General features: G+C 42.1%; 1 protein-coding gene across 2 annotated transcripts in view; it reads right to left on the minus strand.

Moving 5' to 3' along the window:
- The window catches only part of NDUFS6 (NADH:ubiquinone oxidoreductase subunit S6), a 37,909-nt gene that overhangs the window by 20,950 nt on the left and 1,973 nt on the right, over nt 1-14,986 (minus strand). For both annotated transcript variants that reach the window (XM_065584155.1, XM_065584156.1), the window contains exon 2: nt 10,639-10,692. In XM_065584155.1, the coding sequence (XP_065440227.1) occupies nt 10,639-10,692 (54 nt within the window). The remainder of the gene's footprint in view (nt 1-10,638; nt 10,693-14,986) is intronic.

Here is a 14,986-nt window from a genome sequence, read left to right on the forward strand (position 1 = left end):
TTTGTTGATATTTATTATCAATTAGATGTGCAGTTGTTTAAGAGAAATCAGATTTATCTTTCTGACTGATGAGGGGGGAAAAAGGAGGTTTAAAAACATTTTAATAGATTTTAAAAGGTAAGTAGTGGTTTACAAATCCTTATCTTGTTTTCAGTTAAGAGATACAATGAATTATCTTGCAGTATTACAGATTGCAGTGAATGATTAAGTTAGTTACTTGTTCAAATAGGTGATTTGAATTCATGGATGTTACTTGTTCATGTGATTACTAAACCCCTTTTCCTTTCCTTATATTTTCAATTGCTTATTATTTCAATAAACCTAGTGGAGTAAGCAGATTTGTTAGCATCTATATGAAACATCCTCTCTAAAAATCTAGATAAAGTGAACCATTAAAACTACTTCATATTTAACCATATTTTAAACAATAGTTCTGAAACACTCAATGAGCCATCATGTTGCCTTAACATTTTGGGGGAAAGAAATAGATATGCTTTGCAGTTTAGCACTCCAAGGGCTGTATTTCCAAGTTCCAGAACTTCCAGCCACTTCTGGATTAAGTAAAAGCACAGGTGCTGTACCTCAAGGAAGTTATTTACAGATAATATCAGGTTACGAGGATTAATTTCCTCACTGGGCCCCTTATTACCTATCAGTTTAAGATGATGGAAAAACTTCAACTCCATTCCTGCTGTACCAAAGTATATCTTAGGGTAAGTCTACGCTACCTGCCGTATCGACGGGCAGCGATTGATCCAGCGGGGGTCGATTTATCATGTCTAGTCTAGATGCGATAAATTGACCCCCGAGCACTCTCCCGTCGACTCCTGTACTCCACCGCTGCGAGAGGCGCAAGAAGAGTCGACGGGGGAGCTGCAGCAGTCGACTCACCGCGGTGAAGGAACCACAATAAGTTGATCTAAGTAATTCGACTTCAGCTACATTATTCACGTAGCTTAGATCGATCCCCCACCTACCCACCCCAAGTGTAGACCAGGCCCAACTCTTGACTTGCCCACATCAAAATAAGTGCACCAGGAAGTAATGTTAAATATTTATAGCCAGCAAAAAAACATTTATAGTCCACAATAAAACATTAGCAGTTTGCTTCTCTTCAGAGGTGGTAGCTCAGATCGGAGTAAAATGGCTGCTGCATGTCATGCATAGCTCCCCACAAAGAAAAGGCAGTCTTCCTCATTCAGCAGTTGATCTGTCATTCCTTTCAACCCAGGTCCACAGTATTGACTCATTCCACCCACATACCGAGTGGGTTCAGTTCCAAGCGCTATGTTCCACCTGGTCACAGGGCAAGAACATAACTAAGGCTGCCCAGACCTTTCAATTCTGCTAGTTGGAAAAGGGTTGCCCTGGTTAAGAACCCCCTCTTGAACTATCATCTTGGTTCTATCTTTGAACAGTCCTGTATGCTTCTGTTTGAATCCATTAGGTATCAACAGTGACAAACACAGCAAAATACCTCCTCAGTGGAAACAGCAATGCTAGAAAATAGTTCCAGGATCTCAAACTTCAAGAATGCAATGCATATTCTAGGGTTCCCTAACAAGAGCTCCCCAATACTGGCCAATTCTCAAAATTCACTGTACCAATAGTTAGATGCCAAGGCACCAGGGGATATATGCATAACCAAGAATGTATAGATACAATCATGCTGTAAGAGTACTAAACATGAAACAGAGCTTCTGTACGGATTTGATTAAATCCACTAAAGACACACAACTTCCGTTTTCAGAAAGCATAGCTGGCATGCTTATAAATGCAATGTTGAAAAGCTGGACTTGAAAGTCACAGACTGATTCTGCCATTTTGGATTCTTCTCCAGTACAGTATTCTGCCACTTACGCCAGAAGGGTAAATATGAATTCAAGCAAAGAAAAACTGTGTCATTATAGTATAACATACTTATCTTGAAGACAAATTAGAGGATTGGGCCTAGACAAATTACAGGATTAGGCCAAAAGAAATCTGATGAGGTTCAACAAGGAAAAGTGCAGAGTCCTGCACTTAGGACGGAAGAATCACATGCACTGCTACAGATTAGGGACCGAATGGCTAGGCAGCAGTTCTACAGAAAAGGACCTAGGTGTTACAGTGGACGAGAGGCTGGATATGAGTCAACAGCGTGCCCTTGTTGCCAAGAAGGCAAACGGCATATTGGGCTGTATAAGTAGGGGCATTGCCAGCAGATCGAGGGACATGATCATTCCCCTCTATTCTGCATTGCTGAGGCCTCATCTGGAGTACTGTGTCCAGTTTTGGGCCCCACACTACAAGAAGGATGTGGAAAAGTTGGAAAGAGTCCAGCAGAGGGCAACAAAAATGATTAGGGGGCTGGAGCACATGACTTCTGAGAAGAGGCTGAAGGAACTGGGATTGCAGAAGAGAATGAGGGGGGGGATTTGATAGCTGCTTTCAACTACCTGAAGGGGGGTTTCAAAGAGAATGGAACTAGACTGTTCTCAGTGGTAGCAGATGACAGAATAAGGAGTAATGGTCTGAAGTGGCAGTGGGGGAGATCTAGGTTGGATAGTAGGAAAAACTTTTTCACTAGGAGGGTGGTGAAGCACTGGAATGGGTTACCTAGGGAAGTGGTGGAATCTTCTTCCTTAGAGGTTGTTAAGGTCAGGCTTGACAAAGCCCTGGCTGGGATGATTTAGTTGGGGATTGGTCTTGCTTTGAGCAGGGGGTTGGACTAAGTGACCTCCTGAGGTCCCTTCCAACCTTGATATTCTATGATTCTAAGGCCTGGTCTACACTACGACTTTAATTCGGTTTTATCAGCGTTAATTCGAATTTACCCTGCAACCGTCCACACAACGACGCCATTTATTTCGAAATAAAGGGCCCTTTAAATCGATTTCTGTACTCCACCCTGATGAGCGGAGTAGCGCCAAAATCGATTTTAACATTTCGAATTAGGGATAGTGTGGCCGCAATTCGATGGTATTGGCCTCCGGGAGATATCCCACAATGCACCATTCTGACCGCTCTGGACAGCAATCCGAACTCGGATGCACTGGCCAGGTAGACAGGAAAAGCCCCGCGAACATTTGAATTTCATTTCCTGTTTGCCCAGCGTGGAGAGCACAGGTGACCACAGATAGCTCATCAGCACAGGTAACCATGCAGGCCGATAATCGAAAAAGAGCACCAGCATGGACCGTGAGGGAGGTACTGGATCTGATCGCTGTATGGGGAGAGGATTCAGTGCTAGCAGAATTTCGTTTTAAAAGACGAAATGCCAAAACTTTTGAAAAAATCTCCAAGGGCATGATGGAGAGAGGCCACAATAGGGACTCAGATCAGTGCCGCGTGAAAGTCAGGAAGCTCAGACAAGCCTATCAAAAAACAAAAGAGGCAAACGGTCGCTCTGGGTTAGAGCCGCGGACATGCCGCTTCTACGCCGAGCTGCATGCAATTCTAGGGGGGGCCGCCACCACTACCCCACCTGTGATCGTGGATTCCGGGTCGGGGATAGTCTCATCAGCTACACCTGAGGATTCTGCCAATGGGGGAGAGGAGGAGGAGGAGGAGGAGGAGGAGGATGAGCTTGCAGAGAGCACACAGCACTCCGTTCTCCCCAACAGCCAGGATCTTTTTCTCACCCTGACTGAAGTACCCTTCCAACCCTCCCAAGCCAGTACCCAAGACTCTGACCCCATGGAAGGGACCTCAGGTGAGTTTACCTTTTAAAATATAAAACTTGTTTTAAAAGCAAACGGTTTTTAATGATTACTTTGCCCTGAGGACTTGGGATGCATTCGCGGTCAGTTCAGCTACTGGAAAAGTCTGTTAACGTGTCTGGGGATGGAGCGGAAATCCTCCAGGGACATCTCCATGAAGCTCTCCTGGAGGTACTCCAAAAGCCTTGCCACAAGGTTTCTGGGCAGTGCATCCTTATTCCGTCCTCCATCGTAGGACACTTGACCACGCCATGCTTGCAGCAAGTAATCTGGTATCATTGCCTGACAAAGCCTGGCAGCGTATGGTCCCGGTGTTTGCTGGCATTCAAGCAACATCCGTTCTTTATCTTGTTGTGTAATCCTCAGGAGAGTGATATCACTCATGGTAACCTGGTTGAAATACGGGAACTTAATTAAGGGGACAGAAGTGGCCGTTCCTACTGGGCTGTTTGCCTGTGGCTGAAAATAAATCCTTCCCTGCAGTTAGCCAAGCGCAGATGGGAAATTGGCCCCGAGCTTTTCGCATTTGGCTAGCAGGGATCTTCCCTGTTACCAGCCACGCGGTGGGGGGAGGGGTACCGTGATCATCCCAGAGAATTTATGGCGGGAGGGGAGCTGCAGGGGGGGGGGGGGTTAGTTTGGTTCCTGCAGGGATCTTCCCTGATACCAGCCACGCGGTGGGGGGAGGGGTACAGCGATCATCCCAGAGAATTCATGGCGGGAGGGGTGGGGTGGGGTGGTTAGTTTGTTTTCTGCTGCTGCTGAATGTTAACAGAAAAACCGCAGCACTCTACGGGCTTTGCTTGGTATGTGGGAAAGGAGGGCGCAGAAGCCGTAAGACAATGGCTTACCATGGCCGCATGCAAGCCGAATTCTGTTGCCCGGACCTGTGATCTCTAGCAGCAAAGCCACAGGCACTCAGTATTAAGAGGCAAAATGCGACCTTGCACAGAAATCACATCTGCTATGTAATGTGAATAGCGTTGGTCACCGTGAAAGAGAATAAGCATTATTCTGCAAAATGTATCTTTTTAAACAATTCTCTCTTCTTTCCCCTCCCTACAGCAGCTGCAAATTCCTCAAGCCTCCCTCCTCCATCCCGAAGGCTATCACAGATAAGGTGTCGTAAAAAGAAGACGCGAGACGAGATGTTTTCAGAAATTATGGAATCCAGCCGCAGTGACAGAACTCATCTGAATGAGTGGAAGGAAACGGTTGCAAAGTATAGGAAAGAAGCCAGTGAACGTGAGGACACGAGGGACCAACGTGAGGAGAGGAGAGATGCTCGAGATGAGAGGTGGCGGCAGGAAGATCAGAGGAGGCAGGATGCAAGATGCAACGCTGGGGCTGCTGCATGAGCAAACAGACATGCTCCGGCGTCTGGTGGAGCTTCAGGAACGGCTGCAGGAAAACAGACTGGTGCTACAGCCCCTGTACCCCCCTCCCCATGTTCCATATTCTCCTCACCCAGACGTGTAAGAACGCGGGGGGGAGGGGAGGGGGAGGCTCTGTACACCTTCCCATTCCACCCCAGTGGACAGCCCAAGCAAAAGGCTGTCTTTTTTTAACCTTTTTTTAGTGGCCGCAGCCACTGGGAATCGTCCCACACCTGCAACACTATGCGGTCCCACCAGTCTGTGCTTGTTTCCCTTGCCCAGAATCGGCGTTCCATGGATAGAACCTGCCCCATTAACAACATGATCTCCAAAGCACCGGGGCCCGTGGTTTCACAGAATTCTGTGTCCGTGTCCATGTCCATGTCCTCATCATGCTTGTTGCTGCGCTGCCGCCGCCGCTGCCTCCTCGCCTCATTTTTCTGGTCCTGGCTCAGCATAAACTCCACGAGAACGCGCGAGGTGTTTACAATGTTCATGACTGCTGTCTTGAGCTCAGCAGGCTCCATGCTTGCCGTGGTATGGAGTCTGCAGTGTTCACCCAGGAAAAAAGGCGCGAAATGGTTGTCTGCCGTCCCTTGCTTTCATGCAGGGAGGGAGGGAGGGAGGAGGTGAGGCTGTACCCAGAACCACCTGCGACGATGTTTTTTGTCCCATCAGGCACTGGGATCTCAACCCAGAATTCCAATGGGCGCGGGAGACTGCGGGAACTATGGGATAGCTATGGGATAGCTACCCACAGTGCAACGCTGCAGAAATCAACGCTAGCCCCGGTACTTGGACGCACACCGCCGAATTAATGTGCTTAGTGTGGCCGCATATATTTCGACTTTATACAATCTGTTTCCCAAATTCGAATTATATAAATTCGGATTAATCCCGTAGTGTAGACATACCCTAAGATTCAGAAGGGGAAAAAAAGAGACCACTTACATATTTTAGTGCCTGTACAAAAGTGGGGATTTTAAGAAAAATTGTAATATAAGTAGACTAAAAAATATTATTTATTTGAAATGGTGTCAGATTTCACCCTTCACCCAAAGAACATTTACATTCTCATTTTCATAATTAAGACGTAGACCAGGAAAGTTAAAGGTGATCCTGCTAAGATTTATTTTAAAATGGGCTTGTGTCTAATTTGGTTTTTCTAAGATGTATAAAGAAGGCCCCCAAATTTGTTTCTTTTTTTTTTTCCCTTTACCCTTAAAAATATGAGGATTGTCAAATCTGGCGTTCACTAGTTTTACCAAAAGGAATTCAGGGACGTCTGAGGGACTTGTTTTGTGAACTCCAACATCTACCTCAATGGGCAAGGGTGTTTAACAAAGGCAACACAGTCATGTAATCCTGTTCATAAACTTAACAAGATCCATTTTAAAACTAGTTAGGTTGTTTGCCCCCACTAATATTAGAAGGCTGTTCAAGAACCTCACTCCTCTGTAGTAACACTGTACTTACAATAAGATATATTAATGAACTAAGGCCCCATCCTGCAAACATTCACACACACAAGTAGTCCCATTGATTTCACTTTGTGTACAGGATCAGGACCCAATACTCTAGTTGTCTAGCAAATAAGTACTTACCGGTAACTTTGCCAAATAAATAGTCTCATTGGCCTTCAATAGGACTCCTCATGGAGTTAATGTGTTTAACTGTTTTGCTGAACTGAGGCCTGACTTAATGCTGTAATTAAATTTTAAAACCCTATAAATGGCAGCACATTTTCCCTATTATTCTCAGTTATACTTAATCTGTAATATATTGTCTTAATTAGTGTCCTGAGTACTTTTCATATAAATAACATTCATGGACTCTAGCACACACAATACTACAGATACTTTACCCATGCAGCTAAGGTTGTAGAAAAAATGTGATTATGTAATTAAGGACTATTGTAATGCATCCTCACATAGAACAGAATGAAGGTTGCACATGCATCCTTTGCTATGGTATTTCATGAATATTTAGTGCTTACCCATGCAACTTTAATGGTCTCAACTTGTTTTTGGTATTGAATTACTAGAAGAGAAGGGGGAAGATATTTGTTTTTAAAAAGATGTTCTACAGAAGCTTCATAATAAAGTGTTCTATAATACATAATCTTTTTTTATTCCTGTATGCCAGCTCAACAGCAACAGGGCCCAATGAAGTCTATCCACCATCATATATAATATTAAAAAGTTGTTCTATAGAATAAAAAGATGTTCTATAGAAGCTTCAGACTTCCAAGTTTTGCAGGTTTCCAACACACTGCAAACAGTGCGCTGAATTACCACAATCCAACTCCCACATAACAATCTTGTGCACCATATGGGATCCAGGGGAGCTTTTGTTTCCACTGTGCACTTTTCAAGATCAGTTGGAACCCTTTCTCAGCCCCTAAATTACCATACACAGTGTATGAAAGTTCTTGCTTCAGCCCTGACTCTATGGCCCCAAACCTGCATATATTTGCACACATACTTAAAGTTAAGTGCATGCTTAAGTGTCTGTAGGATCAGAGCCTAAATTGATTGGACTGCACATTGTGAATCTAACTTAGTGCACAAGCACATGCCACCAACCTTCTTCAGTGCACACTTAACAAAAAGTTACGGCACACGGTCAGAACCCAGTTTCAATTACCTAGAAAATAGTGAAATCAAAGTCTATATCTGCTGAAATAAGGCTGAGACTCCTCTTCAGTGGAAACTAATTTCATGCCAAATTTCAGCTTCCAGTCTTATGCATTTAGGCAGTAGGATTGCCCAAAACATGTATTCCTTTCAAACTCCCATTTTTCCCCAGCGATTATAAGGCCAGAAGGAATCACTGTGATCAACAAGGCTGATCACCATCACCACCCCACCGACCAATATAAATACACCACAGGACTTCCCTAAATTAATTCCTGTTTGAACTAGAGTATCTCTTTTAGAAAAAGATAGTCTTGATTTAAAGATTTCCGGTAACTACAAATCCACCACAACCATTTATAAATTGTTCAAATGGTTACTCTTACTGTAATAAATGTGCACCATATTTTTTAGTCAGAATTTGTCTAATTTCACTTCCAATCATTGGATCTTGTTATATCTTTGTCTGCCAGAACGAAAAGTCCTTAGTCAAATTTCTTCCCCTCATGTTGGTACCTATAGACAGTGATAAAGTCATCCTTTAACCTTCTCTTTGTTAAATTAAAGAGACTGAGCATTGTTACATTAATTTAGATGGAATATATGAGCCCAAACAGTTAAAGGTGTCAATACAACCCAATCACTGTCCAACATTAAACAGTTTTAAACCAGGTTTGGGGTTTGGTATACAGAGACCTCAGCCTGCTTAGAACCATGGCAAACAGACCATTAAAAATCCTAACTTTTTATTAAAGATACAGAAAAGTAGGAAAACAGTCAAAGTATTTGAAATGTAAAGTATTAAAGAAGACTTTCATTTTAACATGCCCCTTGTTCCCTTTAGCTGGACACTTTTTAAGAAGGAAAAAAAATCCTTGTTTGACAATCTTTTAGGTGGTATTGAAAATGGTAATAACTCTCCTTTTGGGGAAATAAGAATTTAGTAGAGATGAGCTGGAGCTGTCGTTATTGCTGTGAAGTGCAATCCTAAGATGACAAAACAAGAAACACACACACAAAGGGAGAGAAAAAGAACCTCAAAGATAGAAGCTGCAGCTTGTCTCCCTGGTGTTGACTTTCACTTGCAACCTTACTGCTGGAGAAACACAGGTACAGCACAGTCTTATCAGCCACTCTCAGGCCTGGCAAACTCATATGAGCAGCAGGCTATTTAAGGCATCACTTTTAGCTGCCTCTTGCTTGTCACAGCTTATAGCAGTGTTGTAAAATATACAGTCTTAGCAGACTATGCCAGACTCTTTTTAGAGAGACGGGAAAAGAATAGTAAAAGAGAAGAAATCAGGTAGGGAAGGAAAAAGAAGACACTAGTGGGGTGAGGGTGAGAAAGAGTCTCACAGCTCAGGTGGTATTTGGGATTTAGCCTAAGCCAGTGGAGGTAGCAATGTTATTTGGCTCCTTCTTCCTGGCCTGGTCTGCTCAGGATCTCTCTCTGGACCGTCTTCATCCTAATCATGAGACCAAGGAGTCCAGAGGGAGGGAGGATGGCAGCCATGATGGTGAACCTCGTTCCAGTAACCAATTTTTCTCCCAAAAGCTTTCTTTAAGGACCCCAAAAGGGAATGATGGGTGGAATATCCCATCCCTTCATCATTTTGTCCACCAATTAGGTCTAGTTTTATACACGGCAATTCTGGTTCTACACTTCTTTTGTTACCAAGCATGATCTTAACACAGTCCTTGAGTCATATCGGGAGACTTTTTTGTTTGGACTAATTCAGTCTGTCTCACTTTTGCACCTTTTCCCATCAATATTTGTTGTTACAGGTTATTATGACAGCTCATGAACTTACACTCACTTTTTACAATTGAGCTAACAAGTAGAGTAAATTTGTAGGTCCAATTATCACAACAGTTCTTTGAGTAATAAGGTACATTTTCCAATTCTTTCACCAATCTTGTCATGCTCAGAAAAACAGATGAAACATTCTTGCTCAACTTTACAAAACAAGTCAGCCTCTAGAGGCTAAGCCCAAGCATAGGAAGTTTTCAAACAATTGAAAAGTCAGTTATAATGGAAAATGTTATGTAATTTTAACTAAGCAAATCGTGATCAGTACTCTGCTATAACAGAGTACTATTATTGCTCTATTTGGAACTGCTGCTGGAAAGATCAAGACAAAGTAAGCTTCCACAGAAAGATCATTCATTATTAAAGGATAGTCAAACAGTAATATAGTACTAAAATTCTGTATGAAATGTGGTTACTCTCTCATTATGTGTTTTTACAGCACCTAGAACAATAGGGGCTTCATGTCACTGGGGACCCTAAGTGCTACCACAATTCAAATAATAAACATGTATCAAATATCTAATCGCTTGATTACTTTTACATTCATCTATGGATTTAATCCAGTTTGGCAGAATTTGATTTTCATGGAGTAGATGGAATCAAATGTATTATAATTAACTGAAATTTAGTGGCTAATATATACAAATTTTAAAAAGTTTAAGAGGAAATTCTCCAGAGTAACAATATTTGAGGGAGTAGGAGTTAGTAAATAAAATTTAAGGCTTGTATAGTCATGGTACTATTCCAGATAACTACATATGTGGACACACTTATTCTAGAATAAGAGTGCCTTGTTCCTGTTTATCTTAGCCCAATGGGTTAATAGCTGTTCCTGAATAACTCCACAGGTAGACAACCCCCTAGATCAAAGCTGTGGAACAGAGGAGTATATAAGCAGTCTGACATCAAAGCAAAGAATTACACATCAGCGAGAGTCTGGAGGAGCAACTTGTTCGAAGACAGCGCAAAACAGATCTGTCATTTCTACTTTGTAACACATTTTAAAAATTGTAGACATTAAAGCTATTTATTTTGATAAACCTAAATATTTAAGGCATCATTACTCAAGAAAATTAAAATCATATCCTGAAGAGTCTAGCTACTATGTGTTTTACCTCCTTCTGTCGAGCAACAAATCGAACCTTCCTGTAGTCATTTTCTTCATAAACCTGAAATACAAAATAAGTTGTATCTTAATTAGAAAGTAGTTACCATGACTAAGGGATATGAATATTTAAACTACAATAAAAATCTGCTGGCAGTTCAATACAAAAGTGAAATTGACTTTCTGGGCTTCAAGTTCATTGTCATCTTGAGGATGGGGATTGAGGGCGGAGTTATCACTTCCCACAAAATATTTCAAATGGGCAAATGATACAATTTAGAACATAAGAATGGCCATACTGAGTCAGACTAATGGCCCATCTAGCCTTTCTATCTTCTGAAAGCGGCCAAAGCCAGGTGCTTTAGTGGGAATGAATGGAATAGGCAATCATCATCATCCACGCTGGCAATCAGAGGCTAGGGACACTCAGAGCATGCTGTTGTATCCCTTACCCCCTTAGCTAAAAAGACATTGATGGACCTATAATCCATCAATTTATCTAGTTCTTTTTTGAATCCCGTTATAGTTTTGGCCTTTACAACATACCCCGGCAATGAGGTCGACAGGTCCTCCTTTACTTTCTCCACACCAGTCATGATTTTATAGACCACTATCATATCCCCTCTTAGTCATCCTTTTCCAAGCTGAAAAGTCCAAGTCTTTGTAATTTCTCCTCATATGGATGCTGTTCCATACACTTAATAATTTTTGTTGCCTTTTTCTGCACCTTTTCTAATTCTAATATATCTTTTTTTGAGAGGAGGTGGCAAAAACTGCATGCAGTATTCAAGTTGTGGTCATATCATGGAATTATATAGTGACATTATATTTTCTGTCTTATTTAGATCCCGGCACTGAAACAAAATTCGTATCTGCAACTGATCCATAAACATGGTCCGTTCCAAGATCTCTTTTGGGAGTGGTAACAAGTAATTCAGACCGTATAATTTTGTATATACAGTTGGGATTACGTTTTCCAGTATGCATTACTTTGCATTTATCAACATTGAATTTCATCTGCCATTTTGTTGCCCAGTCACCCAGTTTTGTGAAATCCCTTTGCAACTTTTTGCAGTCTGCTTTGGACTTAACTACCTTGAGTCTCATCTGCAAATTTTGCCTCCTCACTGTCTGCCCCCTTTTCCAGATCATTTATTAATATATAGAACAGTACTGGTCCTAGTACAGATCCCTGGAAGACACCACTATTTACCTATCTCCACTGTTAAAACTGACCATTTATTCCTACCCTTTGTTTCCTATCTTTCAACCAGTTATTGATCCATGAGAGGACGTGCCCTCTTATCCCATGACTGCCTACTTTGCTTAAAAGTCTTTGGTGAGGGACTTTATCAAAGCGTTTCTGAAAGTCCTAGTACATTATATCTACTGGATTACCCTTGTCCACATGTTTGTTGACCCCCTCAAAGAATTCTAATAGATTGGTGAGGCATGATTTCCCTTTACAAAAGCCATGTTGACTCCTCCCCAACATATGTTGATCTGTGTGTCTAATAATTCTGTTCTTTATTATAGTGTCAACCAATTTACCTGGTACTGAAGTTGGGCTTACTGGCCTGTTCTGTAATCACCAAGATCACCTCTGGAACCTTTCTTAAACATTGGTGTACATTAGCTATCCTTCAGTCATTTGGTACAGAAGCTGATTTAAATGACAGGTTACATAGCAGAGTTAGTAGTTCTGCAGTTTCATATTTCCTTCAGAACTCTTGGGTGATCATCTGGTCCTGGTGACTTATTATTATTTCAGGGTTTCAGCTGGCTACCAGCAGGTGTTCAGGGAAGGATCCCACTGCCCACCCCCTTCAATGCACTGGTTTTTTTTTAAATATCTCAGTCCTCATAAACATCAGGGATGGCTACAGCTGGAGATGAGACACTCGTGGGCTGAGCCAAGGCTCTGAGGTGGCACTGAGCATTCTCTCTCTCAGATGCTCATGATCTAACTGTATGTGAGGTCAGGAAGGAATTTTACCCCAGATCACACTCACAGTAACTCTAGGGGTTTCTGCCTCCTCTGCAGCACATAGAATAATAGAATCATAGACTTTAAGGTCAGAAGGAACCATTATGATCGTCTAGTCTGACCTCCTGCACAACGCAGGCCACAGAATCTCACCCACCCACCCCGGTATCAAACCCCCAACCTATGTCTGAGCTACTGAAGTCCTCAAATAATGGTTTAAAGACTTCAAGGTGCAGAGAATCCTCCAGCAAGTGACCCAGGCCCCACGCTACAGAGGAAGGCGAAAAAACCCCAGGCCTCTGCCAATCTGCCTTGGAGGAAAATTCCTTCCCGACCCCAAATATGACAATCAACTAAACCCTGAGCAGGTGGGCAAGACTCACCGGCCAGACACCCAGGAAAGAATTCTCTGTAGTAACTCAGATCCCATCTAACATCCCATCACAGGCCATTGGGCATATTTAACGCTAATAGTCAAAGATCAATTAATTGCCAAAATTAGGCTATCCCATCATACCATCCCCTCCATAAATTTATCAAGCTTAGTCTTGAAGCCAGATATGTCTTTTGCCCGCCCTGCTACCCTTGGAAGGCTGTTCCAGAACTTCACACTTCTGATGGTTAGAAACCTTCATCTAATTTCAAGTCTAAACTTCCTGATGGCCAGTTTATATCCATTTGTTCTTGTGTCCACATTGATACTAAGCTTAAATAATTCCTCTCCTTTCCTGGTATTTATCCCTCTGATATATTTATAGCCTTCTTTTGGTTAGGCTAAACAAGCCAAGCTCTTTGAGTCTCCTTTCATAAGACAGGTTTTCCATTCCTCGGATCATCCTAGTAGCCCTTCTCTGTACCTGTTCCAGTTTGAATTCATCCTTCTTAAACACGGGAGACCAGAACTTCACACCGTATTTCAGATGAGGTCTCACCTGTGCCTTGTATAACGGTACTAACACCTCCTTATCTCTACTGGAAATACCTCACCTGACGCATCCCAAGACTGCATTAACTTTTTTCATTGCCATATCACATCAGCGGCTCAGTAATCCTGTGATCAACCAATACTCCGAGGTCCTTCTCCACCTCTGTTACTTCCAACTGATGCGTCCCCAGCTTATAACAAATATTCTTGTTATTAATCCCTAAAAGCATGACTTTGCACTTTTCACTATTAAATTTCATCCTATTACTATTACTCCAGTTTACAAGGTTATCCAGATCTTCCTGTATGATATCCCGGTCCTTCTCTGTATTGGCAATACCTCCCAGCTTTGTGTCATCCGCAAACTTTATTAGCACATTCCCACTTTTTGTGCCAAGATCAGTAATAAAAAGATTAGATAAGATTGGTCCCAAAACTGATCCCTGAGGAACTCCACTAGCAAACTCCCTCCAGCCTGACAGTTCACCTTTCAGTAAGGCCCATTGTAGTCTCCCCTTTAACCAGTTCCTTGTCCACCTTTCAGTTTTCATATTGAGCCCCATCTTTTCCAATTTAGCTAATAATTCCCCATGTGGAACCGTATCAAATACCTTACTGAAATCAAGGTAAATTAGATCCACCGCATTTCCTTTGTCTAAGAAATCTGTTACCTTCTCAAAGGAGGAGGTCAGGTTGGTTTGGCACGATCTACCTTTTGTAAAACCATGTTGTATTTTGTCCCAATTTCCATTGACCTCAATATCCTTAACTACTTTCTCCTTCAAAATTTTTTCCAAGATCTTGCTTACTACAGATGTCAAACTAATAGGCCTATAGTTACCCGGATCACATTTTTTTCCTTTCTTAAAAATAGGAACTATGTTAGCAATTCTCCAGTCATATGGTACAACTCCTGAATTTACAGATTCATGAAAAATTCCTGCTAATGGGCTTGCAATTTCATGTGCCAGTTCCTTTAATATTCTTGGATGAAGATTATCTGGGCCCCCCAATTTAGTCCCATTAAGCTGTTCGAGTTTGGCTTCTACCTCGTATGTGGCAATATCTACCTCCATATCCTCATTCGCATTTGTCATCCTACCTGAGGTAAAGTATTTGTTTAGATATTGGGCCAAGCCAAATTATCCTTAACCTCCGCTCTATCCTCAGTGTTTAGCAGTCCCACTTCTTTCTTTGTTTTCTTCTTATTTATATGGCTATAGAACCTTTTACTATTGGTTTTAATTCCCTTTGCAAGGCCAAAAGCCATGTAGAGTTGGACCTTTCTCACTTTATCCCTACATGTTCTGACCTCAATAAGGTAGCTTTCCTTGCTGATCACTCCCATCTTCCACTCCTTGTAGGCTTTCTGCTTTTTCTTAATCACTTCTCTGAGATGCTTGCTCATCCAGCTTGGTCTACAATTCTGCCTATGAATTTTTCCCC

This window comes from Chrysemys picta, chromosome 2 (assembly GCF_011386835.1).
Source record: "Chrysemys picta bellii isolate R12L10 chromosome 2, ASM1138683v2, whole genome shotgun sequence".
In the NCBI taxonomy this organism is placed as follows: domain Eukaryota; kingdom Metazoa; phylum Chordata; order Testudines; family Emydidae; genus Chrysemys; species Chrysemys picta.